General features: G+C 44.3%; 1 protein-coding gene across 3 annotated transcripts; it reads right to left on the reverse strand.

Annotated features, from left to right (window-relative positions):
- On the reverse strand, positions 1-25352 carry LOC100114973. 3 transcript variants are annotated; one of them, XM_001599769.6, is made up of 6 exons: positions 24888-25352; positions 15060-15171; positions 9921-10037; positions 1776-2045; positions 1475-1704; positions 1-1397 (listed from the first exon to the last, which is right to left on the reverse strand). In XM_001599769.6, the coding sequence occupies exons 2-6, from the start codon at positions 15168-15170 to the stop codon at positions 968-970; spliced, it is 1158 nt and encodes a 385-aa protein (XP_001599819.1). In that variant the 5' UTR covers position 15171; positions 24888-25352; the 3' UTR covers positions 1-967. The 3 variants fall into 3 exon arrangements, with proteins under 3 accessions (XP_001599819.1, XP_008217481.1, XP_031787670.1); XM_008219259.4 differs by lacking the exon at positions 24888-25352 and adding an exon at positions 24530-24854; XM_031931810.1 differs by lacking the exon at positions 24888-25352 and adding an exon at positions 24327-24501.
- Between the last annotated feature and the right edge of the window lie 687 nt (positions 25353-26039).

Consider the following 26039-nt stretch of genomic DNA (forward strand, 5'->3'; position numbering starts at 1 on the left):
ATATATATATATGATGCATAATGTATACAATAATAGATCAGCCGAAACAAGCGAAGGCAATATAGTCAAAAATTTATCTCCGAGTTTCAAGTTTTCATTGTACCATGTCAGCGATTATACACGCAGGGGTAGGGGAAGCAAACGAAAGCTCAATAATAACCTCCCACAAATACAGCCTCTCTGAACTCCGCGCAATAAGATCATACGTAATAAAGTTCTACGAGTTGTTGCCGGTGTACCGAGTATGTGTATATTTATACGTATATGAACAAGCGGAGTTTTCAAGCGTCACTATTTAACGACGATCTCGCGGACGCCGAAGTTTTCGTACGTCCCGCAGCTCTCGCCCGCATTTTTATCCACCCGGGCTGATGTGTGAGTGTATATGTATAGAGAGAGAGAGAGAGAGAGAGAGAGAGAGAGAGAGAGAGAGAGAGCCCGATGCGCGCGAGCGAGACGCTGCATGAACATGATTCTTCGAGTGAGACGCGCGGAATTTTATGCGAATAGTTTGAGGCTCGAACGCGGCGCGCGAATAGCCGGGTTCCGCGTGCGAACATATTTATATATATATATATATATATATATTACCATTATTTTATCTCGTTCCCTAATACGCGGTAAATCTCTCATATACGCAGTCTATGCGAGTTTCACAACTGCTGGAATGTTCTCGCGCCTTCGTTACAGCATTATTCAAAAATAACGCGCGAAAAGTCAAGTTATGCCTCACACGGTTCACGTTTAATGTATACAATATATATATATATATATATATATATATATATATATATATATATATAATCCAAGCTGGGTCGGTAAAAATATCCACGCGCTTTCTACACGTACACACTAGAGAGTTCTTTTAAAAAAAAGCGCGGGAGCCGAGCTTTTCGCGTGCGCGCGCGATTCAAACCTCAAACCCGAGGACGACGAGGATGTCTCGGCCGAGTAGAGCAGCTGTGGCCTAGTTGCCGTCGGCGGCAAGCGACGCCTCGTCGTTGTTGTACTTGATGCCCTCCTCGGGCCGCTCGTCGATGGGCTCGAGTACCTCCTCGACGCGCGTGTAGACGTCCTCGCTGTCCTCGTCCTCCTCCTCCTCCTCCTCCTCGCGGCTCTTGTCCTGCTTGGCTTCGGCGTTGGCCTGCAGGGCCTCGAGCACGTTCTGCTGGATGTTCAGCTGGCGGACCGCGTTCACGAGGTTGTCCCTGAGTATCGCGTTCGCCTCCTCCTCGTCCTCGGGCTCCCGCCAGCAGTCCGGCACGAAGGTCATGCGCACGATCGTGTAGAGCTTTCGGAAGCCGAGCTTTTTGTACAGCGCCTGGCTCGCCTCGTTCTCCGGCCGTATCACCACGAACGGCTTGTAGCCGTTCTCCGCGACCCTCTTCGTCAGGAACCTGCGGGGAGAGACGCGCATGTAGTGCACGGCAGCACGACAATCGCCGCGGACAAGTCGAGCGAGCGCGTTCCATACCTCGCCAGCTTGGTGCCGTAGCCTTTCCTCCGGAACTCCGGCTTGGTCTGCATGGAGAACATGGCGCCGTAGTAGGACTGGACCATCCAGGCAGCCAGGCTGCCGTTCGCGAACACCCCGGCGGCCGAGAGGTTCTTGATAAGGCGAAGGAAGAGCTCGTGACACTCCATGTCGTTGGCTGGGTACAGCTCGTGGATGCCCTCCGCGTGCTCGGCCCTCAGTGGCAGCACCTGCGGAGAATCAAGAGACGTCGTTTCGATGCTGGCGCGCGCGCGGTCAGAGGGGAATGCGATGCCGCTACCTGGACTTCGATGTCGCCGGTGCCCTCCTCGTCGCTCTGCTCCGTCTTCTCGGGCTCGTCGCAGGCCCAGACGTCGCCGAGAACCCGCTCGACGCTGCCCTGGCCCGCGTACAGTCGCGACAGCTCGTCCGCGATCTCCGAGTGGACGAAGTTGATGTAGAGCGGCTTGTTCCAGTTGATCAGCACGTCCTCCTCGCGCAGCAGCCGCAGGCACTCCAGGCGGTCGTTCGGGCAGAACGCACCCACGCTCTCGTACAGCAGACCGTGGCACTGCAACAGCGACAAATTTCTGTTGAGCTTTTCGAGGCGCGACGTCGGCGAAATCTCTGGAACGTCATCGTTATGGTATAAATTGCGTTGGCATATGTTTTTTTAATGTAAATTATGCTAAACCAATGCAAAAATTAAAACGTCCTCGTAAAACAGGTGTTTTCCACTCGACGACGAAATTATAGCAGCAGGGCGGCCGTCCATTTTAATATTGGAACTTTTTAATTTCGTGAAAACTCCTTTAAAAGTTACTTGCCGAACGAAGTTGAGGGCATGGGCTAAATATATATAATATCCCATTGGGAGTAGAGATGATCGATATCGTTATGTCTCCGTAAAAGGAAATCCATCGCAATCACTTGAAACTTTTACATAATTAAAACGATCTTAAGTATTTCGAACAGTAAATTTGAGTTTTTTTCTAAATTCTTTCAAGCACGGAAGACAGTGAGGAAGTGAAAAATGTTCGCTAAGACCATCGTACTGTACACCCGAGTGTAATGTAAAGGTAGCTACAGAAAAAAAAGAGAAAACAATTTTTTCGCATAAAATGAAAATCCAATTCGAGCATACACATCTCGGCGAGTTGAAAAATGCTTCGCAAAATGAGCACACTTACAGCGCCATCGAATTGTCGTCGAACCTCTCGAGCGTAGCAGGATTAAATCCGCAACCTACTTTCCTCGTCGCTGCAAGTGCGCCATAAAGCTCTCGCGTTACGCCGATGATAAACCTGTCATCAGGAGCGCACATTCAAAAACCCGTAAAACTAAACTCCTCCGGCGGCTCCCGATCCACCTAAAAAATTCGTTTAGCTATGCGAGATTCCCTCGGCCAAGAGAAAAAAAGAGGGTATTCTATATTATGTATAGCAACAAAGCCCGAGCGCCTCGACGAGATCTTATAACGCGAAGACGGTATAATAACGGCCGACAGGAAAGTCAATAGCAATATCCTCGTCTGGATTTTGCCGGGCGACCTCCCCCCACTTGGACACGAGTTGCAATAGCATAGACTGAGAGAGAAAGAGAGACCAAGAGGCGAGGGCCATATTGGCTTTCCGCGCGCGCGCTAGAATCGAGATTCCGGCTCAGGCGGCTAAAGTGGATATAGCTTTGCTCGGCTCGCGGTACAGCAGATATTTCAAGTGTTTGCAGGAAGGACAACCGCCTACCAGCACCGTGACGCCGAGTCACCTGCGACGATCGCTGACCTTGATTCTCCCCGTCTTCTCGATGCCATTTGCTCGAATCGTCTTTGCGCGAGGCATTCGTATGTATTATTTTTTATAGTGAACATTCGTTATAATGCAAGCGAGAAAATGCATTAGCGACGCGCGCGTACTGCGCCGAACACGTGTCCGACCTAATCCGTGTAATTCTACTTTGTATAGCGCCCACGCACAGAAGCTCTGACATATTACTCGTGTAGGCATTATTAAACTTTTCGTACATAGGAAACACTCCGTCGACAATTTCGCATCTGCAGAACGACATCCACAGTAAAATTCGCTATACTATAATAGAGTAAGGCCACCCTCGTTATAATTAACGCCAATCGAAAACTTACGCATTTAATTTATACGCCAGTCCGACAACAAAGCAAAACTTCTCATTTATTCGACATTTATTCAACATTTATTCAAAATTTCCCTCAGAATCTCGGGGATAATTAAGACAGCATTGATTTTCTAACGTGAAAAACAACACCCACGACATCAGCTGATGCGTGTATATGCGTCAATAAGGTTTTGAATATCGCAATTGTGAGGTAAGTGAACAATTCCAGAGTATTGATATATAAGTTACGTCAAGTTTCGTAGGCAAGTTAACGGTTGTTTGAAGCGAGAATGCATGAGCAAAGCAGAGCTTTCGAGAGAGAGAGAGAGAACGCGGTACTTGGCGAAAGAAAGGGGGATGAAAACTTTGGAGCAACTTGATTAAGGATACTCGGCCGAGTGGAACCTGATTCATAGAATGATCGGGCAGAGTTCATTAATGAAAGACTTGTCGATATAACTATAGCGTCACTTAAAGATATCGATAAACGTAAATCGAACACATCAAATTCAATTTATATATTATGAGACAAGTTCATGCCGACAATAACGTGAGCGGTCCTAACGACAGGCCCGACAAAGGCAGTTTTGGCATATGGAAGAATATGTAATAAAAATTGCATCTCTGCTATACGAGTGAAGCATATCCCCGAGGGTATCCATCTTCATAGATAATACGTATCAACGTTCTTATCTCACTTTATCCTATGTATGGAGCTTTATGTGGGCCATCCATTAAAATGAAGAAAATATGACCCTTTTATCTGTGGGCTAAAGCAAGGAAAATGCGTTAAAATTAATCAAATAATGCAGAGGACTACATCGGACCACATACGGTCTTACAGCGTGTACAGTATTTTTCACTTAACTCTAGTGACTTTTTGTTGCTCACTTTTCTGAACTGAACAATTTAAAAGTAATTGCTTTTTTTGAAAATAAGAGCATAGCAGAAGCGTATGTAGCGCGTCGTTTCAATTATAAATCCGATCCAATTTATTTTTACTTTATAGAGTTGTTTCGCTTTATACAGTTGATTGATCGGTAAATTTCATCCTTTATCGGCAGGAATTCTTTTCTTTGATTTAGTGCGCAACTCATATATTTGGCTTGATTTCAACGCGGAATAATACAACGATCCAACCCGCAGACAGCGTAGAGTCATAAATCTCATCTCAAAATCGCCCTTCCAACCAAGTAAACTAATCAAGTACCTACGTTCTACTAAGTCATTTTTAATCCACTCAAGCAAGCCCTCTCGGAGAAAAAGCTCCTGGCAATTAACGCTAAAAATTCACATACACACACACACACGCACACACAGCACATAAAGAGGAATAAGCGAGCCATGAATTAACAAGCAGCCAAGGTAAAAGCCACGAGTTCCTGGTCTCGTCAGGCGCGTCGCGCGCAAAAACTCTCCGCAAATCCCAAACGCTAAATCCGCGGATAACGAGGTCCACGGACCAAGGCCACGGCAAATCAAGACTCGACTGAAAAAAAGGACGAAGCTTACTGCAGCCTGAACAAACAAGCGGCGGGAACGATTAAAAGCCAAGGCAGCGCAAGGAGGATAGATGAAACAAAAGTCGAAGGTGAAACTGCACGCGGCGAAGAAACCGAGAGTGCGTTTCGCGTAAAAACACATGGGGGTACGTGTACACAAGCCGCAGAGAGGAGGTGCCAAGGAGCTCGCTTCGCTTAGAGATGTGGGCCAACTATGTCTACTCCTTCCTCTATACCGAGTCCGGAACCTGCGAATCGACGGAGGTACTGCACACGTGCGGTTTGCCGTATATCATTTATTATACGGGTGCGGTGTATAATGCTGTACAGCCAGTCGGAATTATCTTCAAAATGATTTAACCATTAGCAGAGTAGCTGCTCTGGAGAATTCACTCGCGCGACTCTTCGCGGTTCTTTCGTTGTGATGTGTGACTTTGCGATTCGGTATTTTTCTAGGGAAGCGTTCGGTTTTTATTGATTTTAGGGGAAACGAACGGATTGGTAGGGGTTAAAACTTTATCGAATCATTGATTCGCTCCTATGCGGATGTTATTCATTGTGTATATGAGTTAGTATTTCAGCTTCGGCCGATTGTTTCTTCTGAAATCATCGCGCGGCCCTTCAGTAGTACAGTTTACTAATTAGAAATGTTAATTATCCTTCCTAGTGCTAAGACATATTATAACAGTCTAACAAGCTCCTTTCTGCTGACTAAGTTATCTTTGCAGAAAGTTAAAATCCCTTCTTTGCCTACAATACGGTTACAAATAAAATTTCAGAATAAAGCTGATTACCAACTTAAACAGTCAAAACTGACGCTCCAACTAGCAACCTAACGAAGAATATTCATCAAGAAATTCAAAGTCGGATCACCTGGGAATTTCTCGAATCTTGAGCATTTCATCGTGACCATAGAAGCTGAGTTAGACACTGCCCACTGCGAATTTAAGCCAACTGACATAGACGACTAGCCCGTCTAGATTCCGGCGAGGCGAAACCGCAGGCCACTGAATTTTTCTCGGCGAGTAAATTTCGCAACTGTCGGATCAAATTGTTGCCCCGCCCGTGTGCACATACTAGATACTACACTTTGCATATGCGAACTAATAAAGCTAACTTGCATATGCGAGCGGGTTATAAATGGCGGTGCCGAACGACGATGTTTGTTTCTGCGATATTCACTTTGGCTTTTTTTTTTTGTTTTTAACATAGATCATCGTTTTAATCAAGTTGAATAATGTGAAAAGAACATGATGTAAAAAGTCCAGTAGAGTGTAAAAGAGTTTTTACGTTTTATGAGAAAAGCTCGTATAAATATATTTGTCCGGAAGAAATGGAAGCTTTTTTATTCAACTCTTTCTCTCTCTTTTCGCTCATATGTAGGTATACACTCTATGTTGTACAGAAACTTTTTACTCGTCCCGCAAATAAAAGTTAACACGAGAGAGGGATGATGCGAATTCACGCTTGAGCTCTCAAAAATTACGAAAATTAGGGCTAGAATTCATGCAGTTGCGCTATTCGACCTTGAACTCTATGAAAAATATCCAACGAGCAAAAATAATTCAAATTTATTTTCAAAGCAGTAGTCCTTCCAGCGTATTACGCAATTAAAAATATACACACACACACACACACACAGCGTGTGTGCTGAGCTCCTCTTTTTCGTCCGCTGATCCACTGCGCCAAAATCGAGCTAAACACGCGCGAGCGCTCTACACTGACAGCTTTATAAACAAGCCCAAATAGCTCCCCAAAGCTTAACCAGCCGATATCCCGGGGTTGGCCGAAGCTTTTAAAAGCTATCGCGAGCGCCCTAAACTCGCAAAAAGAAGGTCTTTTCGAAAAAATAAACTTTTTGCACACAGAGCTCATACGGGACACGATTCGGCTCTTTCGATTTCGTAGGCGGAATGCTAGCCATCGATCAGGCGGCTCGCGCGGACAGAAAGAGAGAAAAGTGGCCCTCGTGAAGGACGGGAGCGCGGATAAGTCGGATCTCTCGCGGCGAGCTTTTCTCTGTCTGTCTCTCTCTCTCTCTCTCTCTCTCTCTCTCTCTCTCTCTCTCTCTCTCTCTCTCTCTCTCTCTCTCTTTCTTTCTCTGCGGCTGTGCTATGCGCCGTTCCGGGAATTGGCAATTTGCCTCAAGGAAGTCGCCTTTCTCCTAATTTTCAACGAGCTTCTTCTTCTCCATTATTTCTAGCCTTTGGCTTTAGTACTCCGTGTAAGAGCCAGTCGATTCTCAAATTTTCGCAGCGTTCCTTTTTTTTTGCACACCTACCTATACAAGCGAATTTATCGAACCTTTTCAAACGTATGTGGACTTTTCGTTTCCCTTTCGCTACTGCAGCAGAGAAAGAGGTCAATATTTGTTCCGGGATATTATTTATGATTCTCAAATAACTTGTTCGGAGTTTCCGTTTGTGGAGTTTAAAGTTCGCATGTAAACAAGTGTCGACGTTTTAAAGCATTCTCTCCTATGCGCAACACGGGAAATTCGGCAGGGTTTTTCGGCCAATAGCGAATATCAGGGATGGATTGAAAGCGGAGTCACTGGGCGACTGCACTATATATATAGGCGCGAACTTGGCGTATAGCGCAGATAGGAGCTTTTAGAAAGAAAGAACAAAAAATGCTTTCTTTCGTGTCCCTGACCTTTTATATCGGCGAGGAAGATTAAAAAAGTTAAATGACAATCGATACCTATATACGTTTCTGCCCACTGAAACATGGAATAACTTAATCTCCGAATGGACGTTGGATAACGAAGCTCGTAATGCTAACTCTTAAAAAAGTAAAAGGTTAGGCGAGTTTGATATATTCCGCAACAAAATTACAGATAGAAAAGAACTGAGATGAATCAAACAAAGTCAAGTTTATTATATTTAATCGTAATGAAGCAAAGAATAACTCAAGGTAATTACTACGTCACTTGCGCCGTGCCCGTTTCATTGTACTTATAGTGTTTGTATGACGTTCTAATATATATTAAAAGAAAATTTAGTTGTTCACCAATAAACAAAATGAAACGGGCATGGCAAGTTACGTAGTAATTATCTTGAGAGTTGTTCCTTGCTTCATTACGATTAAATATAATAAACTTGACTTTGTTTGATTGATCTCAGTTCTTTTCTATCTGTAATTTTGTTGCGAATATATCAAACTCGCCTAAACTTTTACTTTTTTAAAAGTTAATTTTTCTTAGAGATTTCAATCCTTTTTAGTAAATTTTTTTGAGTATTTCATATTCAACGTAGTAAAAACAAAATATAAGCATCTTTAGCACCTTTCGACCACAGCTTTTTGGTAACATTTTTATCACTAACATGAAATCACTGATTGTTCTGATATACACCACCCTCGAATTATTTCTACACCTAGACACCAAAAACCACGGTGTACCTCTAGACACCTTCCTCGAATGATTTTTACACCTAGACACAAAAAATCACGGAGCGCACCACCTAGACCTCGTCATCGGCTAGCCTGGCGAGCTAGGTAGTTACTGTTACAGCTCCGAAACGCAGAGTATGCACTGGCAACCCCTTAATTCAAAATATCGTAATATATTATTATATTTTCTTGAGAAAGCAATTCTCATGTGTATATAGCTTTGCGGCCAACTTCACGGTCCTAACACTTCTTGCGGCTAACTTAACGGTCCTTTCACATTTCGGGCTGAAGAAGAAAAACGTAATTTTAGCACTTGTGGATTATACACTCACATATTATAAAAATATGCAGCCTTTTCACTAATATTTTTGTTGGAAATCATAGTTTAGATCAGAAAACATACTAATCAGCCAAAAAATCTTACGAACAGTAACAATAAGCATTTTTGTCTGTATCATGAAAAATTCCAACACCAATATAGAAGTAAATAGTGTCACGGGCGCCGCGGCTTCGTCCGCCTCTCAAACTCGCCTTCGTGGCGCTACCGCGCCACTTGATTAAATTTCTAATTAGTCATGTAAACGCATTTTCTATTCCACACCGGCGAATTCCAAAGCTATTCAATTTTGCGCGGGGATGGCGACGAATGCGCATTTAATTGAAGCCGACTTGAAAACGTTACGTTTCAGGGCTGGATATTATACACGTGCGCGGCTGGTTCGTAAAAAACGCGCGACCCTATATTCCTTAATAAAGAATACGAGAACTCCGATTGTTCGTTCTGAATTTAATTAGCGTGTACGGGGGAAATTCTACGAGCCGTGTGGGCTGCGGAAGCCTTTCAAGTTATACAACGAGGAAGGGAAAAAATGAATTTGCATTAGAGAGCGAGAAAAACTGAGATTCAATCCCGCTTCGGCTGGTGTTTCCGTTATATTAATTAAATACGGAACGGTTTTTGCAGTGCAGCTGTGTGATCTATTTTTCATAGTAATTTGTTACGCGCAAACTTTGTTTCCCGCGCGAAGCTTATGAAAGTATCGTCGAGACTTTCAAGGTGCCAGCTCTTTTTTGAAATTTACAGCGAACCTTTTCTCTCGGGAAGTTTCGCGCTGAGAAAACTAAACGCCCGGAACGTAAGAGCTTGAGCGAGCTTTACTGTAACTATAAATAAACGTTCTAATAACGCGCGCGAAAGTGAAAAGTGCAGGGATAATACGACGAGGAAAGATGAATTTTTCTCAAATATATAACTACTAAACAAAACAGCGATAACGAAAAGCTCGGATACTTCGCCGAGTGTCGTTATCCCACCGCGCTCTAAAAGCTCACCTCGAGACCTTATAACTTATGCATCACAATACTTAATTCCCGGATCAATCATTATCGACGGCGCAGCCTCTCGGCTTGTTCATACTTACCGAGAGTGTCATCCCTGGGAAATGTAGGCACACAGGAACTTCCGGCCAGTCATTAGCCACGTAAAAGTGAAACTCCCACACTTTGTTGCGGATGTAGGTCAGCAGGGTCTGGTGAAACTGCAACAGGAAAGAGAAAAGACTGCTGTGTAAGTGCAGAGTATGCACCGCGGATACGAAGACGCGCGTATATTGGAGGGATAGATACGGGATTTTTCTTCGCCGCCACACCTGCAGTGTGTGTGTGTGTGTGTGTGTGTGTGTGTGAGTGAGTGCGGGTGTAGGAGAGCGAAGGTTAGACGGCGCATAGAGAGAGGGCGGAGGGGAGATTGGCCTATTTTCGGAGTTTTCCATTCCGCATGTTTTTGCATGTATAGGCAAGTGCGAGAGAAACGAGGCGACGACCGCTATACTCTCTGAGGAGCGGGTTCCAATCATTCTATTCCGGAGAAACCTCGTTGTGGAGATTTTCCTTTTCTGCGTTGGCTTTCTGTGAGTTTTTGGATGCAACTTTCCTTGTCATTCTCCTTTAGGATCGAAATATGAGTTTTCATTTGCGTAGTTATCTGTAGCCTATAAAACTCAGGAATTTATATCCACCCTCGCGTAATCGTCCCCTTTATTACTTTCGGAATACTGTTACCCCGGTCATCTGTTTTATCGTTCGCGGAGAAGCATAAATACGTCATGTAAGCTCATTAAATTGGGCCATGATATGAACGCGAACAAAATTAAGTTAAATTAAATTAAGAGAAGCTATTTTTCAACAATAATCCCACATTCCTCCGCGAATCATGTATCATAGGACAAATCAGTCCATTATTATGATCATCACAGGTAATTTTAATACGCTTCCGAAGCTAATTACGAATTGAACATCTCATCTTATAATTCGCCTCGGTAAACCAAACTAGTAAAATTTCCAAAATACAACTCTACGCAAAATTCGAGATCATGCGCATACTAGTCAGACTTTATATTCAGCCTTTTAGAAAGCTCACAGAGGTGGTGGCGGTGCGCTGCAGAAGGAGGGAAAAGGAACACGATTGTTTCGCGAACTTCTCAATGACACGGACAAAGTCGGGCAAAGGTCAGCCGTGAATTTCGGAATCCATAAAGTATACACGTCGCTAGATCAGCGCCAACATCTCTCTCGCGCTGTGTGCTGCAGCGCAGCCTTGATGTCGTCACAGAGGCAGTAGAGAGCGGTGGTGCGCGCTTTAAATCGCCGTTCACCTTGTCCTACGTAAAAAACCCGCATGCACCTAGACGTATAGCGTAGCTGCGCGCACGTTCCTCGATTAGAAAAAAGAACAACTGACCAATTTCGCCCTCGCGAAGACGCAAGAAAAAAAACGCAGAGCTTCGCGAACGTCACGATAATAATAATTGCATAATGAGAGGCGTGCGGTGCACGCAAGCCGGAACACACGTTATTAGCAGCTGCGAGTATGGCATGTAGCCCGCGGCGGCGGCGGCACATTGCGAGATTACGGCTTCGCGAATTCGCGCAGCGACGCGAGGGTCAAGGTCGTCGCGGATGTGCAGCGGCAGAGCTTTCTTGTGAGCTTTGCTTCTGATGCATCAGAAGCCGGAAGCCATCTCCGGAAGTCGTTGGACTTTGCGTCGTGCGTTGCGTACCGCGGAAACGAGCACTTCTCGTGAGGCTGATGCTCCTTTTTTTGCCGGCTATGTGCTATACGAGCGAGAGGATTTCGTTCGGGGGGTGAGTTGAGCTGTTTTTCGTCATTTTTTGGTCGATTTTGTTTGATGTAAAGGAGAAAAATTAGTGTTTCTTAGTTCGACCGTGTTTCGAATTTATTTTATTTTGTTGTTGAATTTCCGGTGCCTATTGCCACCGTACGGCTCGAAAATAAAAACTGTCAAAATCCAAACGAAAAAAAGATCAATCCGCACCGCAGAATTTTCGTCCTCTCACCTCGTTAAATTATAACACTCTCAGTTCCATTCCCCACTGCGGCGCGGCGGCGGCGGCGGCGGCGGCGTCGCGGTATCGCCCCCCCCCCCCCACCCCCACACGCGCACACACACACACACACACGAGAGCTTACACGCGGAAGAAAAGCGGCGTGGCAAAAGGAAGCTCGCGCGCGACGCTAATGCACCAGCTGCATGTGTACACGCTCCCGCCGGCAGCCTTGACCCCGAGCCTGCGGCGCGCGCGGGAGCCCGCGAACTTCAGGATCGCAAGCCGCATAGCGCCGCGCGCGCGAAGTCAAAAGTGCCGCAATGCTATAAGGAAGCTGATGCGCCGCTCCTCGACCCTCTCTTTTTTTTCATTCGCATTGGGAGAGAGTGAGAGAGAGAGAGAGAGAGAGAGAGAGAGAGAGAGAGATACCTATATAATTTGCGTCGCACGCGTCGTCGGATTGAAAAGTTGATGAGATGTTTTCAATGCCGCGTCGCTTCTTTTGATTGCTTTCGGGAGCTTTTTTCCGCAGTTGCCGCCGATACGACTTTATTGCGCTATCTCGCGATGAAAATCGTTTACGAACGCGGTAAAAGCTGGCGGTTTCTGCTTACTGGCGCGCGATCGCTACAAAAGATGGGGCGCATCCTTGTTATGAGGTGATGAACATTTTTGAGTTTCGCTGCAATCACGCCCGGAAATGAATGTTTCTCATGCGAGAGAGGGGAAATTCGTTGCAAGGTTTTATTAAATTTCAGCGATGGTCCTTTCTTCCTTATATTTCTTTCTCTGTCACGGCGAGTAGATAGGTATAACAGAGCCCGACGAAATAAACTCGTCGGTTCAACTTCAACAAAGGCTCTCGATATTTTTTCGCCTATTTTGCCGTTTATTCGCGCAATTATATAAGTGCGGAACATGCGGTACGGGAAGCGTCTATGCATTTCGGATTTTAATAGATCTCGTTAAAACCGTCATATCGCCCTCACCCGTTCGCGAGCGAGGAATACACCTGGTATTTACTCGAGAGACCCACGTATACGCCTCATACGTATCCGTATAGCTCGTCGGAGCGAGTCGAACATTAATATGTATGCCGGAGCGCATATACGTGCAGTCGGTTTACGGCAGGGGCTTATAATGAAGCGGATTCTTCGCGTACGCGTCTTTCCCGTTTGTCGAATGTTTTCGGCTGCATAAGAACCCGCTGCAATTATCGGAATCCGTGTACGAGAAGAAGACGCAATGAATTAGGCCTTGAACTTTGAAATATATGCGACGTGTGCAGTGCAGTGTAATTGACGGGTATCGTGATATGCAGTTATGTACCGAGTGATGTGTGCATTAGACTTAGGATTTCACTTGAAAATATCGAGAAAAGTTCACATTCTTCGTTCTAACGCTAACGAATTAATCAACTCCGGTGAAATCCAGCTACACCTATACATCGATGTTTGCTCGAATAAGGCGCACCTCCCATGGCAAACTCCCGAAATTCGTCCAGACCTCCCCCGGCGAACACGCAGCGAAGCTCTCATTCGGCGCACGAGACTTGACCCGCATAAATTTCGAAGACGCAGACAGAGCAGTATAGAGTCGCTTACTTTATCGACAGCTGCTACGCGAATAATTAATTCTTTCGAGACCCCGTCGCCGGGGGCTCGTATACATATATAGCGCTTGCGGAGCTTGCGTGCCTCGGAGACTTTATCGCAGGGAGGTGGCGCGGGCTTGAGTTAAGATTGCCGAGAGCCGCGGCGCCCGGTGTAATTTTCCAACTACGCCTGCTAATACGTCGATGCGGCGATGTAGAGAGAGAGAGAGAGAGAGAGAGAGAGAGAGAGAGAAAAGTTATTTCGAGATCGGCGATAGCTCGAGCTTTTACGACAACTGTTTTGACGAGAATCGCGGTCGCAAAGTTAAACAGGCGTATAAAGCATGCCTATGTGCACCTCGAATTTGTTTAACTTGCTTTGGATTAGCTCAATCTCGCAGGGTTATGTTATACCGTAACTGCGATGACTGGAAAAATAATCTATTCACCTCGCGTATAATAATGATGGAAAATACTTCATTTGCGTTGGATTACCGATGCTGGTTCGTTATCGTACGGTTGATGGATCAATTTTTCAAATAGTGTGACGAGTAGTAATACCGACGATTGGTCGGACGACACGCGTGTGATTATCGCACATCATCCATGGTGACACAACGCGTTTTGAAATTCTCGTGCGAGACTCATCTATTTTGTATTTACGTTCTGCAGATTACAGAATAACAAGCCTGCATATTTCTCGTGAGAAGAGCTTATCACGAGCTCGCCGAGGAGCTTCACCGTTTCCGCACGTTTTGCGTATCCATCAGTCGTGCGCGACCCGAGTCTCTCACACGTACAAAAGCAAGTACTTTTCCCACACACGCAGAAAAAAAGATGATTACACAAAGTTTGAAAATTTACGACGAAGCTTTCGCCCATAAATTATTAATCATGCGTGACGCGCGCGACATGCGTGTATAGAGAGAAATTTTAATCTCGTCTCGTAAAACCGGAAAAAGTACCGAGCGAATATAATATAGAGGAAGTTATAATACCGGCGGGCTTTTTCGATGCTGGATATTTGAATTGTTATTATTTGACCCACTTCCGCCCGCAGCCGATCCATCAATCCTGCTTTAAGGATTTGACAAGACGAATATAAACTACACGTGTCCGCTATATGCATTAAACTGACGGAATGTGTATTGATTTCGAAAAGCTTCAATATATATGATGTTCGCGACGCGTTGCTCGCGGCGATATAAACGAGAAATTGCTATGTCATGCGCTCGTCATCGCGGGCGAACTTGAACTTGGCTGCGAAACTTACTTCCGAGTTTCCGAGTTTCCGAGAAACGCTATACGTGTATTATTATTTTTCCCAGAAATCATAATCGCTGTTTCATAAGCTGACGTCTGACAAGAGACGAACCTCCGAAACTTGATTCCACCGTCGCAATCGTCGAAACTCCTCTCCGCGGGATTTACAGCCGAGCAATTCGCAAGGGAATTAGCCAGCCCCTGAAGTAATTAATGAAAAGTGCTGCTTTTTGTTTCCTGCCTGCAGCGCGCGGGCGTCGAGGCAGCTGTGCTTAATTGTACGCGAGAGCAGTTGCGGGGAAAAATCCGAAAGAGCCCGAGTGTACGCCATGTATATAGCAGTATAGCTTCTTACCTTGAGAGATTCGGGCAGATAAGTGGCGAGGAAGTCCAGGAGTTGAGGTAATTCGTCAGCGCTGAGCAGTCGAAAGTTCCGGCCACGTTCCAGCGCCTCGGGGCACTCCATGCTGAAACACGTAATAGTTGTGTCGGTTGTTATTCGATGCGTGCGAGTAATGCTGAAATTATTTCTAAGGAGGCTGCGAGCTTTTACAGAAGTTTCTTCGCAGTGGGTCGATGAAAATTAAATGCTTTTCAGGAATACGTTATCACGCTTGCCTCAAAGACGTTCTGTAAACTGGTTATACACGACGAAGGGAGTCGTCAAGTCAGGTAAGATGTTGCGAGTCAGTCGTTATGAAGTGTTTGCGCATGTATACGCGTCAGAAAATTCTGGTACATTTAGATACGTCTCTACTTTTGCGACGGACGCGAGCGATATCAAGAGTGCAGGATGTGTGCATCACAGCTTGTAAAATTAAGCACCTCAGAGTCTACATTTTTACTACTAAATTTTAAACGGGTTTTGTATAATCACAACAAAATAACAGTCACTCGTAATGGTCGCAGAGGGTGTTTGTATAAACAGCCTCGTTATTTTAATTTACTGTCCAACCAACGATTACTGAAAGCGGAGTCTATACTAGTTAATCAAGGGGTGTGAAAGCGCTCGAGGGAAGTATTAGTGGATTTATATGGGTGCTTGCACCGGGTACAAAGCGCCACGATGCTAACCATTCTTCGAATGTATTTAACCTATTTGGGCCTAATTAGGTTTACAAATACGAGGATATTCATCATCGGAGAAAATAATTTAAAATGCAATTTTCTATATTTCTGATGAAGTTCAGATATGAGCTGATAAAAATAGCCTTAGAGAAGATTGAATATCCTCTAATACGCATATCTATCAGGATTTCGATTACTTGTTAAAATTTATACTCTTTGCTATAGCAAAATACATACCGATTCAGTATACGCTATTACATACATATTTTATATTGCGACCAGAAAAAAGATTATCAAGGTTAATTCGAATTTCCTGAAGATGTATACGGCCCTAAAGTTTTAATAATATAGGAACCTTATATTAGACTATACTGAAATTAAATATTCATCTTAAAGTTCAAGGTCGTTCTCCGCCACGCGCGTTCTAAGATAAAACATGATCATTCTGATTATAATTTTATTTTTAGGGTAGGACTGACAGTAACGTAATAAAAGCTACTCCCAGCGCGGTATTCGAACGACTCGTGATTCAAAAAGTCAAAGGCAAATGCGCAAGCCAAGAAACGCGTCGTCTCGGAGAAATTGACCTCGAAATAGTTCGCAAGCACATTTACAATGCTATATAGGTATACACACACATACAGCTTTACGAGCGAAGAGAACTCGAACTCTTTATTCGCTCGGAGAGTCTTTCAAATTAGGTACTCAGCGCGCTAGGATAAGGAAAGACGGATCCTGCGACGGCGTCTTTGAAGTTCTCGGCGGCATCAGTAGTAAAGCCACGGATGCGGTCGGACGAGTCCCGCGTGTTGCGGCGGCCAGATCGATCGCGCGGACTATATATATATATGTATATATGTATATGTATACGCACACACACACACACACACACACGCACACATATATAACGCGCGGTTATTCAAATTTCCCTTTCGCTACGTCGCATCGATGATTCATTTCAGCGGCGTCGCTCGCGGGAAACTCCCTCGCGGATCTTGTTATACAACGTGTTATGTGCAGGGAGGGCGCCGCCCTCTAACGCCATCGCGGACTGTGCAGTCGTCTGTTGCGCTCTTTGAGAGAAAGCGCCGAAGCGCACAACGCGAGAGAGTAGTTATATAACGCTTTAAGAGCGCATTCAACTGTTGCGAGCTTTTACGCGGCTTTGCGAGCGAGCTTTACGTGTGTGCTGCGATTTCTTCAAAGTTACGCGTGTGTGCAAGCGTATGTGAAGTGATTTCGCTGATTACAAACCAGTTTGGAGTTTGGGAGTTTTCGAGTTAATATTATCATCTAATGCGATAGACATGAGCGATGTTACATCGGCTACTAACTAAATAGAAGACACGGCAAATCGAGGAAATTTGGAATTAAATTCGAGAGCAGCTGTATGTGCTAATAATGCTTTATGCTTCAATGTTAAATAGACACACGTTGCAAATGGGAAATGAATGAAAGCTGCTAATACACTCATCAGCTGACTCTCTAACTGAAGCCTCACCACCGGTATACAAAACCACACAATAAAAGCATCATAGCATCAGGTTCATTTCTATACAAAGCGTAAGCGAAAACTTACTCAGGGGGCGAAAAATCGCTCGCGATTTAAACAAAAAGTAAATTCAACACAACTCAAATACAGTTCGGCTTCTGCTGCTTCGCTGGACATGGACACATATAAAGCGGCGCTATTCAGCGGCTCGAAAAGGCCTAATCCGATTGCGCGGCGGCTGGCGCTCGCAAGCAGCTAGCCGGCCCACTGTGCTCGATACGTTTATCGAGTTATAAAGTGCGTGAAGCGCGAGTTTGCCAACGTTGCCACAGCGAAGCGAGCGTTCTAGACCTCGGAAGCTTAAGGTATGCGAGGAATAACAAGCGGATCGATTTTTCGCGCTTGTCGCTTTATTTGTTGCGTGTAAATATTTGTGCGCGATTGAATCGTTGACTTTGGAGTGGGATTTCGCGTGTCTTTGTAAGCTATTACAAAATCCGAAATTGTCGTCGTTGAAAGTTTTTTTTTTAATCGGTTCTTAAATTTTAATAGTCCAATCCAACAGGTGTTGAGGAAAAATTTATCTAGCATTATAGCTAGGTGCTGTGGTTTTATACGACGATTTTCATTCGACGGCACTCGACTCCTTTTCGTGCCACGACAAAGTAAAGTTCATCAGAAGTTTACGTAACTCAAGAGCTTTGTGAAAGCCCTGACACTGCCAACGCTTGTGTATGTACGAATCCGCGTAATTAAGTCCTCTTCTATTCGGGTAACAATGATGAAAGGCACAGAAACTGCTATCTAAGCAATTCTCATTTTCCAATGGAGAATCCGCTGTGGGCTGAGAGAGAGAGAGAGAGAGAGAGAGAGAGAGAGAGAGAGAGAGAGAGAGAGAGAGAAGTCTCTTAGCGGGGTGGTTTTTGAGCGATTCCATTGGGCTCAATATGAGTCTCGACTAATACATTTTTTTTTCAATGAGGTGTTAACTTTAGCTTTTGCTTCCTCCTAGAGGAAACTTTGTAATAGTAAAATTTTGAGTTTCTTCAAAACTTCTAGAAAATACTTTTTGGTATGTTAGAAGTTCAATGTCCGTATGGATATGTGTGTGTATGTATACCGTAATATTTCTGGAACTACTCCGTCAATATCAATAAAATTTGACATGCATATATATTTTTGGATTCTCAATTCGGTAAAAACAGTTATTTTTTATTATCTCAACTATATTTTTTTATGGCCATTTTTTGATTTTTGAAAAACACTATTTTGCGTTTTTTTCCCCCATTGTTTTCATCCCATTGTTACAAACAATTCAGCTATAATGCATTTGAAAGAGAATAAAATTACCTTCATTTCCTCGTTTGGTGCTCGGGATCGACTGCTTTGTTCGGCAGATAAAATGAAAAAGGTGATTTTTTTTTAAATTCAAGTCTCTGAAACTAAACGTCGCAACCTCGCGAAAAAAATTATGTCGATGGGTTGCGTGTCAAACTATATCCCATTAACTTTCAAGTGATTTGACAACTTGTTTTTTCAGTAATAAATCGAAAACTGAAAAAAATGAGTTTTTTTTTGTGCCCCGATTACGGACGCAAAAAGGCCTCATTGCACTTGAGATTTCGGGAAAAAGTAGATATTTTATGTGTTCTGGCTAAGTTCATTGTACAGCTTTCAAACCCCTATGGTTCGTAAGATATCAAGGTTTCAATTCCTTATATCTCTAAAACAATGTAGTAAAATGCTTCAAAAAAAGCTATCTGCTGCTGAAATTTTAAACGATTTCGTCGAGCGGTTTTCAACTAAAGAGCTAAAATGTAAAAATGTAAATTCGTTTTCTCGAAAATTGCGCGAGCGACCTATCTAATGAATAACTAATAAAAAAAATTGACGACAGTGTTCATATTCTATAATAAAAAAAAGAGGGGTCTGCAAACTTTTGGACAATGAACCATCCAAAACTTATATTAAATTATGTATCAAAAACCGCCTCATACATTAGCAAGCAGATATATAGATATATTAAAACAATATTTTATTTATTGGAACTATAAATTTAGTTGGAGGAAGCTACGTGCCAATGTATTGGCAGCGGTTATTTCGTTTGCTGTTATTTTTGTACCATTATTGTTAATTTATTATAATCTAAATGGAGACTATAATTATACTAATTACCAATGGGTGCATTTTTGCTGAAAAGCGGGAATTCGGTACATAAAATATTTGATATCTCGAAAACAAAGTCCAACGGGATGAAATTACAAATGAGAAGTATGTGCACACGTCACACAATAACCCAATAGTATCATTTTATAGGTGTCGGAAAACACATTCCAAAGGCTGAAGCAAACGTAATAAAACGTAGGAGTATAACAGTATTTCTACATCATCATATGACTTGTGAAGATACCTATCATAAAAAACAATATTATTGTAAAGAAATGATAAACTGAAGATTTTAAAAGTCCTCTTTGAATCACTGGACTAAATATGCGCTGCACCAAAATGAGCTGCAATCGATGGTCCTGATTAAAGTTACATTGGTTGTTGAACAATAGACAGCGAAATTGGATTGAATGTCAACGTGCTATACTATAACTATAGTAGTTGGTTATAATAACAGTGGGTTCTATGTAGCTACATAATTGGATTGTACGCACGATATTAGACATCGTCAGGGAGGAGGAGCGGGTGCTAAAGTCGACGATCGTTCAATGGTCACTATATTACAACAACCCTCCTTTTATGCCAGCATAAATTCAACGAAAACTCACATCGCCTGATAATGTTGAGATAAACATTCGATACGCATATATGTGCAAATCCAGAAATTTTCTTCTGCTTTCGCTTTCAAAAATCAGATTAAAATTTTTATTTTACGATCAGCTATATATATGCCCATCAATTACATGGCTGTTTTTTATCTTTTTCATTGCCATATATATATATATATATATATATATATATATAGAGCTGATGGTAACATAAACATTTTAATCTGATTTTTGAAAGCGAAAGCAGAAGAAAAGAGCTACAATTTGAGCCTCGGATGGTCGAAATTGACCGCTGGGCTCAAAAGATATGAGGATTAAAAAAATAAATAAATAAAAATCGCTGATTTTCGTAAAAAATCGAGAAATTGGTGATTTTTTGTCATTTTTAAGCCTAGACAACTTTTCCCCTAGGCAACCATTTTTAACTCACCAGCCCTCAAATTGAAGCTCTCTTCTGATACTTCGATCCTAGTAATACACATTTTTGAATTGCACCTTAATACACTCAGTGGGTAAAGTTGAATCGTGTCTTGTTTTCGATAATGTTCCCCGTGTTAAATTCCCATAAGAGAATTTCAACTGCCCGGCAAAAAATAGGTATTTTTTAATCTTGGGAACCCAAGGTTTTTCGAGTTCTGGGTGGCCTAAGGAACCCAAAAAAGTTGCTGACAGCTCAAAATGCAAGTTTGAATTTAAGTAGATTAAAACCCAGCAAACCGTGTAAACATCAGCTACCTTGAGCCGACGTGGTGATTAACTTACGCTTTCCTAATATCATATTACAGAGTTAGCTGCTAATGCAGTATACACTCTGCAGCATTTTGTACTTTCCAGCGCAGAGCTTTGTGTTGCATACACATGCATAGATATTCGAGCCAATAATCACAGGATACGAACCCGATGAAAATCTCACTTCCAGAATATACACACGTGAAACAGGAGAAATGCGACGACTGCGTATACGAACTATACAGAGTTTGATTGAGAGCTTGCATTTAATGAAACCTTATCACGCACATTAGTCTGTCATGCGCGCGAAGCAAGCGTCAGCGTCACTCGCACACGGGCTGATATGCATGCGCAGCCTTGAAAAAATTCAAATCCCGGCAAAAAATCGATTCGAAAAAAGTACACACACACACGTGCCACACTCGATTTCCCTCTGTTCCGACGCGTTCCTCTCTTTCCGCCATTAAAATTTTCACACAGCGCTCACACCAGCAGCAGCAACATCGACCCAGCATCAGCACAGAGTTAACAGTCCCCTCCCACGGCGATAAAATACGAAAAAAAAAAATTCGCCGCTCAAAGAGCGAGAGTGCATGCAAAGGCCGAAGAATATTACTTTCGAGCAATTATCGATCGGTCGCTCCACGTGCGCTGCTGCTGCAACCAGCCGTTTTCCCTTCTATATGCCGCACACTCGAGCTGAGCTCGACTTCTTCAACGCCTCCAGTACCTATGCGAGAGAGCGAGAGAAAGAGCGAAGCTTCGGCTCGTGGCTGTAGTCAACCCCTGAGTTGTGTATCGGATTACGTTCTATACCTATATATTGTATGGTCGTGCACAATACGCGCCGATGCGGTTTTCCCAAGTTTCGGGAGGGGATCTGTGAGTGACAGGGGCGGATAAGGCTGGATCTTCCTTCGATTTTTTTCCCCGGACAGCGTTTTCAGTTTGGATGAACGATCGCTTCTGTGCCGAACGATGAATTAATGATTTTTTCTTTTTCGGGGGGGGGGGGAGAGACAAGTTTTGGGATGTGCATGATTTATGGTATAGGTGTAGGACCGGCGTGAAGTGTTTGGCTAATCGATGAGGTATGTTTGGGTAAGAGCGATGATTGGTTGAGGATTTGAAAAATAGCAGCCTTGACTAAAGTTGGCGCACAGCGCTTTGCATCGATGGAAGATGGAGTAGGGTATAAATTGTAGATTAATTTTACAACGCGCCCAGCTCGTCCGCGTGTTCTATTTTTTCCGATACGTCAGAAGCCGCAGTGTCATCCTCAGGAAGCATCGAATAGTCGAGCGAAATAACGACGATGGCGTATTTTTCCAGATGACCGAAAATTTCGCGGCGACGGGTTCACTCGATTATTTAACGCAGCGTGAAATCACGGGGCGCAAAAATGTTTAAAATACTAATCTATAGAATACGCCGGAATATTCGGCGCTGGCGCGAATGTCGCAAGTAGCGAAATTCAATTATAACGCCGGAGCATCGATTCGAGAGTGTTCGAAGATTGAAAGCTGGATTGGCGCAATTTCAAGATATGGCTTGCAGCTTTTCTTCGATTTTTCTGCAGAGAGCTTTCTGTTTGCGTTGCGCGTGTTTTTGTGGTGATTGCTGAATAGGATCATATAAACTATATTCGGAATAAATTTTACAAATCAAAGACATTTTTATCTGCATGAATTAATGATCGTACAAAGTCGATCTATAACGATACATAATTTGTATACCGTTTATCTGGCGCATATATTATATTGTACCTGTATTTCCACAAATTAAAGAAAAAAAACGTTATTCGCGCAAACCTATACAGCGGAAGTTTAATTGGCAATCAACGCTTGTACATCCGGTCAGCAGGCATAAACAAAAATATCCTCGCATCCACTCCGGTCTATTACCGCTACAGTAATTCAAATGAACGCAGGCGTGCAAAGACAGCGCGTTCGATGAACATCGGAGAAATAGCCGCGCACATCATTCAATTAAAGCTCTAAACGAGGTTGTGCTTGCAGTAGTCGATGTATTATACATGCATCGGTCGGTAATTGAAATGTTGCGACACAGAAAAGCCCTTCATCGACTCGAAATTTATATCACGTGAAACTTACAATTTTCAATCGTCAAAGAAGAAGTGTATAATCAATCGGTAAATTATAAACCCTACTCTTTTAGTCTCTGCCGCCGCGTTCATCGATAATCGATCGCTGCCACGCGAGAAATCGCCGCAATCGTATAAAAACGCTCGAGAGGCGAGTTTTTAATTAAAAAATGACCAAGTCAGATGTACGCAATTAACTAATCACGGATGCGCAAACGAGCACGAGGCGATAGAGGCTTCGCATTAATGAACGAGTCGATCGCAATTTGCAGCCTCTCGCGCGCGATTGTTCGATTCGTCGGCGAGTTGCTTTCCAATCGAAGCGACTTTGCAGGTAACGGTGTAGTCGCTAAGTGCTCTTTTGAAAAGTCATCCTTCGGAATGAATTCTTTTCAATTATTTTTCAGCGATTTTCTGCAAAGGCGGGAAAATGAGATTGTGGAATGAAAGTTGCTTCGAGACGAGCTTTGAAAAATAGGATAATCCACTTATTCCATTGTGCGACGCCGTCGCACGAATCTCGTGGATTCTTAAAAATAATAAACGCTATACTTGCTAGACCATGGCGTGGCTGGGGGGAAAAATGTTAAAGGAACTTGTTTTCATTATGGAGTAGCATATTATGCACCAGAAAATAAGCGAAATTTTTAACAAGCGTATCTGGAATAAAAACTTTTTTTATTAAAAAATTACCTTCTGTCCTTTGTACGCATAAATAAGTTCCTTTTAATTATCCCGTGTTTTACCACGGCCGTCAGCTGCAGGATGTAAGTATTTGAATGAAGTTTCACTGGCAGTTGGAAAATCAGAAGATTCGAAACGAAGTTTACAGTCACGGAATTGAAGTCTCTTATACCTACAACGATACTTCATTGTAAGGCGGGAGCAATCAGCATCGCCATTAAGAATCGCTCCTACAGCTACCGTTTCGAATGCACCATATCTCTTACATACTCTGAGTTCGAGTATTTTGCATAAACATTGAAAGTAATTTGATGAGATTGCACACCGCGCTTTTCGAGCTGAGATCTAAACTCATCTCAAGAGTCCGAGCAAGTGTGGTGGGCAAATGGTTAAACGTGAAATTTACGAGGTGGGGACTGCAGGCGTTACTGCTGACAGTAACTGGCCATTAATTGCGGTTAACCGCAGGATATAAGAAACAGATTTTCGCATTACCCCCTGACTTAGGATGCAAAGTGCTCGACGCACGTCGTTTTACACCAATTATACCAAAAGCTACGAGCACGCAACAATCAATTGCCCGCATCTCTATTACCGGCGGCGTTGCGACAGCGGCCTCAGCGTGATCTAACAAGACGGATCGTATTTTCGATTGAGCAGATTAGAGTAATCGGATCTAATTGCGTAAACGGCATAGACTAGAGAGAATATACCTCATCCAATTTTCATGCAAATCAGCATAGTTTTGATGTATATTTTTTTCTTACGAACGCGTTTACGCAATTGCTCGCTACTGCTGGCTTCGAGATCATTGGCAATTCTCTTTCCCTCGCCAGCCCCCGGAATCTCCACAATGCCGGCTATTTGTGCGCTGCTGCCAGCCACAGCAGCAGGGACTGAAACTGGAACTGCCGGGAGGAAGGCCATTCATCGCCGGAGCCGTAGCTCGAGTTCTCACGGATGTGTCCTCTTACCGGGGGTGAGCGACGAAATCTAGCCTGCGGCGATCAGAGGATCGAGCGGAGTCCTTCCGGTAGCGGACGGCTGCAGCCCGACGGCGCGTTTTTGAACGAGCCTTCGCGCGCTGTGCCAATCCATCCACGAACTGCTAATGTTGCAGTATATGCCCATCCCGCAGCGGCTCGCACCGACCGCGAGCCTCCTCTCACCTCAGCAGCGCATATCGCGCACCGGCACTGCACGCATCCGCTCGCACATGCCTCGTACTAGGTACCGACAGGCCTCTATCGAGCACAGCAGCAGCAGCAGCAGCAGTGCCTACATATCGGTTGAGAGTGTTCCAGGCCGCAGCTATCAGAAAACACAGCCTACCTGCCACGAGGAGGCCCCTCTCGAGCGAGTCCGCTGCTGCTACTGCTCCGAGTGGCTGGTGTGCCGCCTCCCCGTCTCGCTTGCCCTCTTGCTCGAAGCCGATTGATCCGCGCACGCACACGCGACTCGAGTCCCGCACTGAGCTCCTCGCGGAGGTGTCTCGGAAGGACGCGAGTGCGCGAGCAGCGGGCCGACCGGCAGCTGTCGTCAAGGGGACAGCTCTTTCGTCCGTTCGTCCGTCCGCGTTGCAATGACACGGAGGAGAGAAGAGAGACAGCCAGCCGCCCTCGCCGCCCCCAGAAGCCGCACTGCTCGCCTGCCTGCCTGCGCGACCGACACCTTGTGACCGACAGCCCCGGAGAGCGGCTCCCTCTCTGCTCTCTCCCTTTCGCGAGAGAGAGAGAGCGTGTCTGCCGATACGCACGCGATACTGCTGGCGGTGTCGACTGTCGGTCTGTGCGTGCGGGGAGTCGGGGACTCGGGGAGCTGTCAGCAGTCAGCAGTCAGCTGGTGGGATCCGCTGCTCCCTCTGCGGGTGCGCGAGAGAGCTGCGTGCAGGACTCGGGCCGCGCGAGATTCGAACTGTTCGTAGTGCTTGTGGTTTATGAGAAATAATCGAACGGTGGAGAGCACCGTTGGAAAAATTTCCCAAATTTCAAGACGTTCTGTTTCCGAAACGCTGGATTTATCAACAAAACCTCGCCCAACCGACAGCGAAGATAATTAAGTAACGAGCTTTCCACAGTCAAGTGCCTTGAGCTGCGCGCGGTCAACTGGCCTACTTCTACGTTCAACGATCTTTAACTAAGCAAACTGCGTGAATCGATGAGCGTTTTAATTGAAGGATCGAACTTTCTACTCAACTCGGTCGAGCTAGACACAAAGAAGTAAACACTGTACAGAGCGAGCTGTATACGTATATACTTTCAATTATGCTCCAACTTGCCTGAATTGAACTAACCACATAGAAACTTTCCGATTTTCCCAAGCGCGATGAACGAGATCCCGCGCTTTCATCAAGTTTATAAAGAGCTTTTCAGATAACTCCTCGATTTAACTATAACGTGCACTTGGACTCTTTAAATTTTACAACAGCATAACAGTAATAAAAGAGCGTAACACGCTGGCACCAGCAGCCCTTAGATCATCTTT

The sequence above is a fragment of the Nasonia vitripennis genome, chromosome 1, assembly GCF_009193385.2.
Source record: "Nasonia vitripennis strain AsymCx chromosome 1, Nvit_psr_1.1, whole genome shotgun sequence".
NCBI classification, from domain to species: Eukaryota; Metazoa; Arthropoda; class Insecta; order Hymenoptera; family Pteromalidae; genus Nasonia; species Nasonia vitripennis.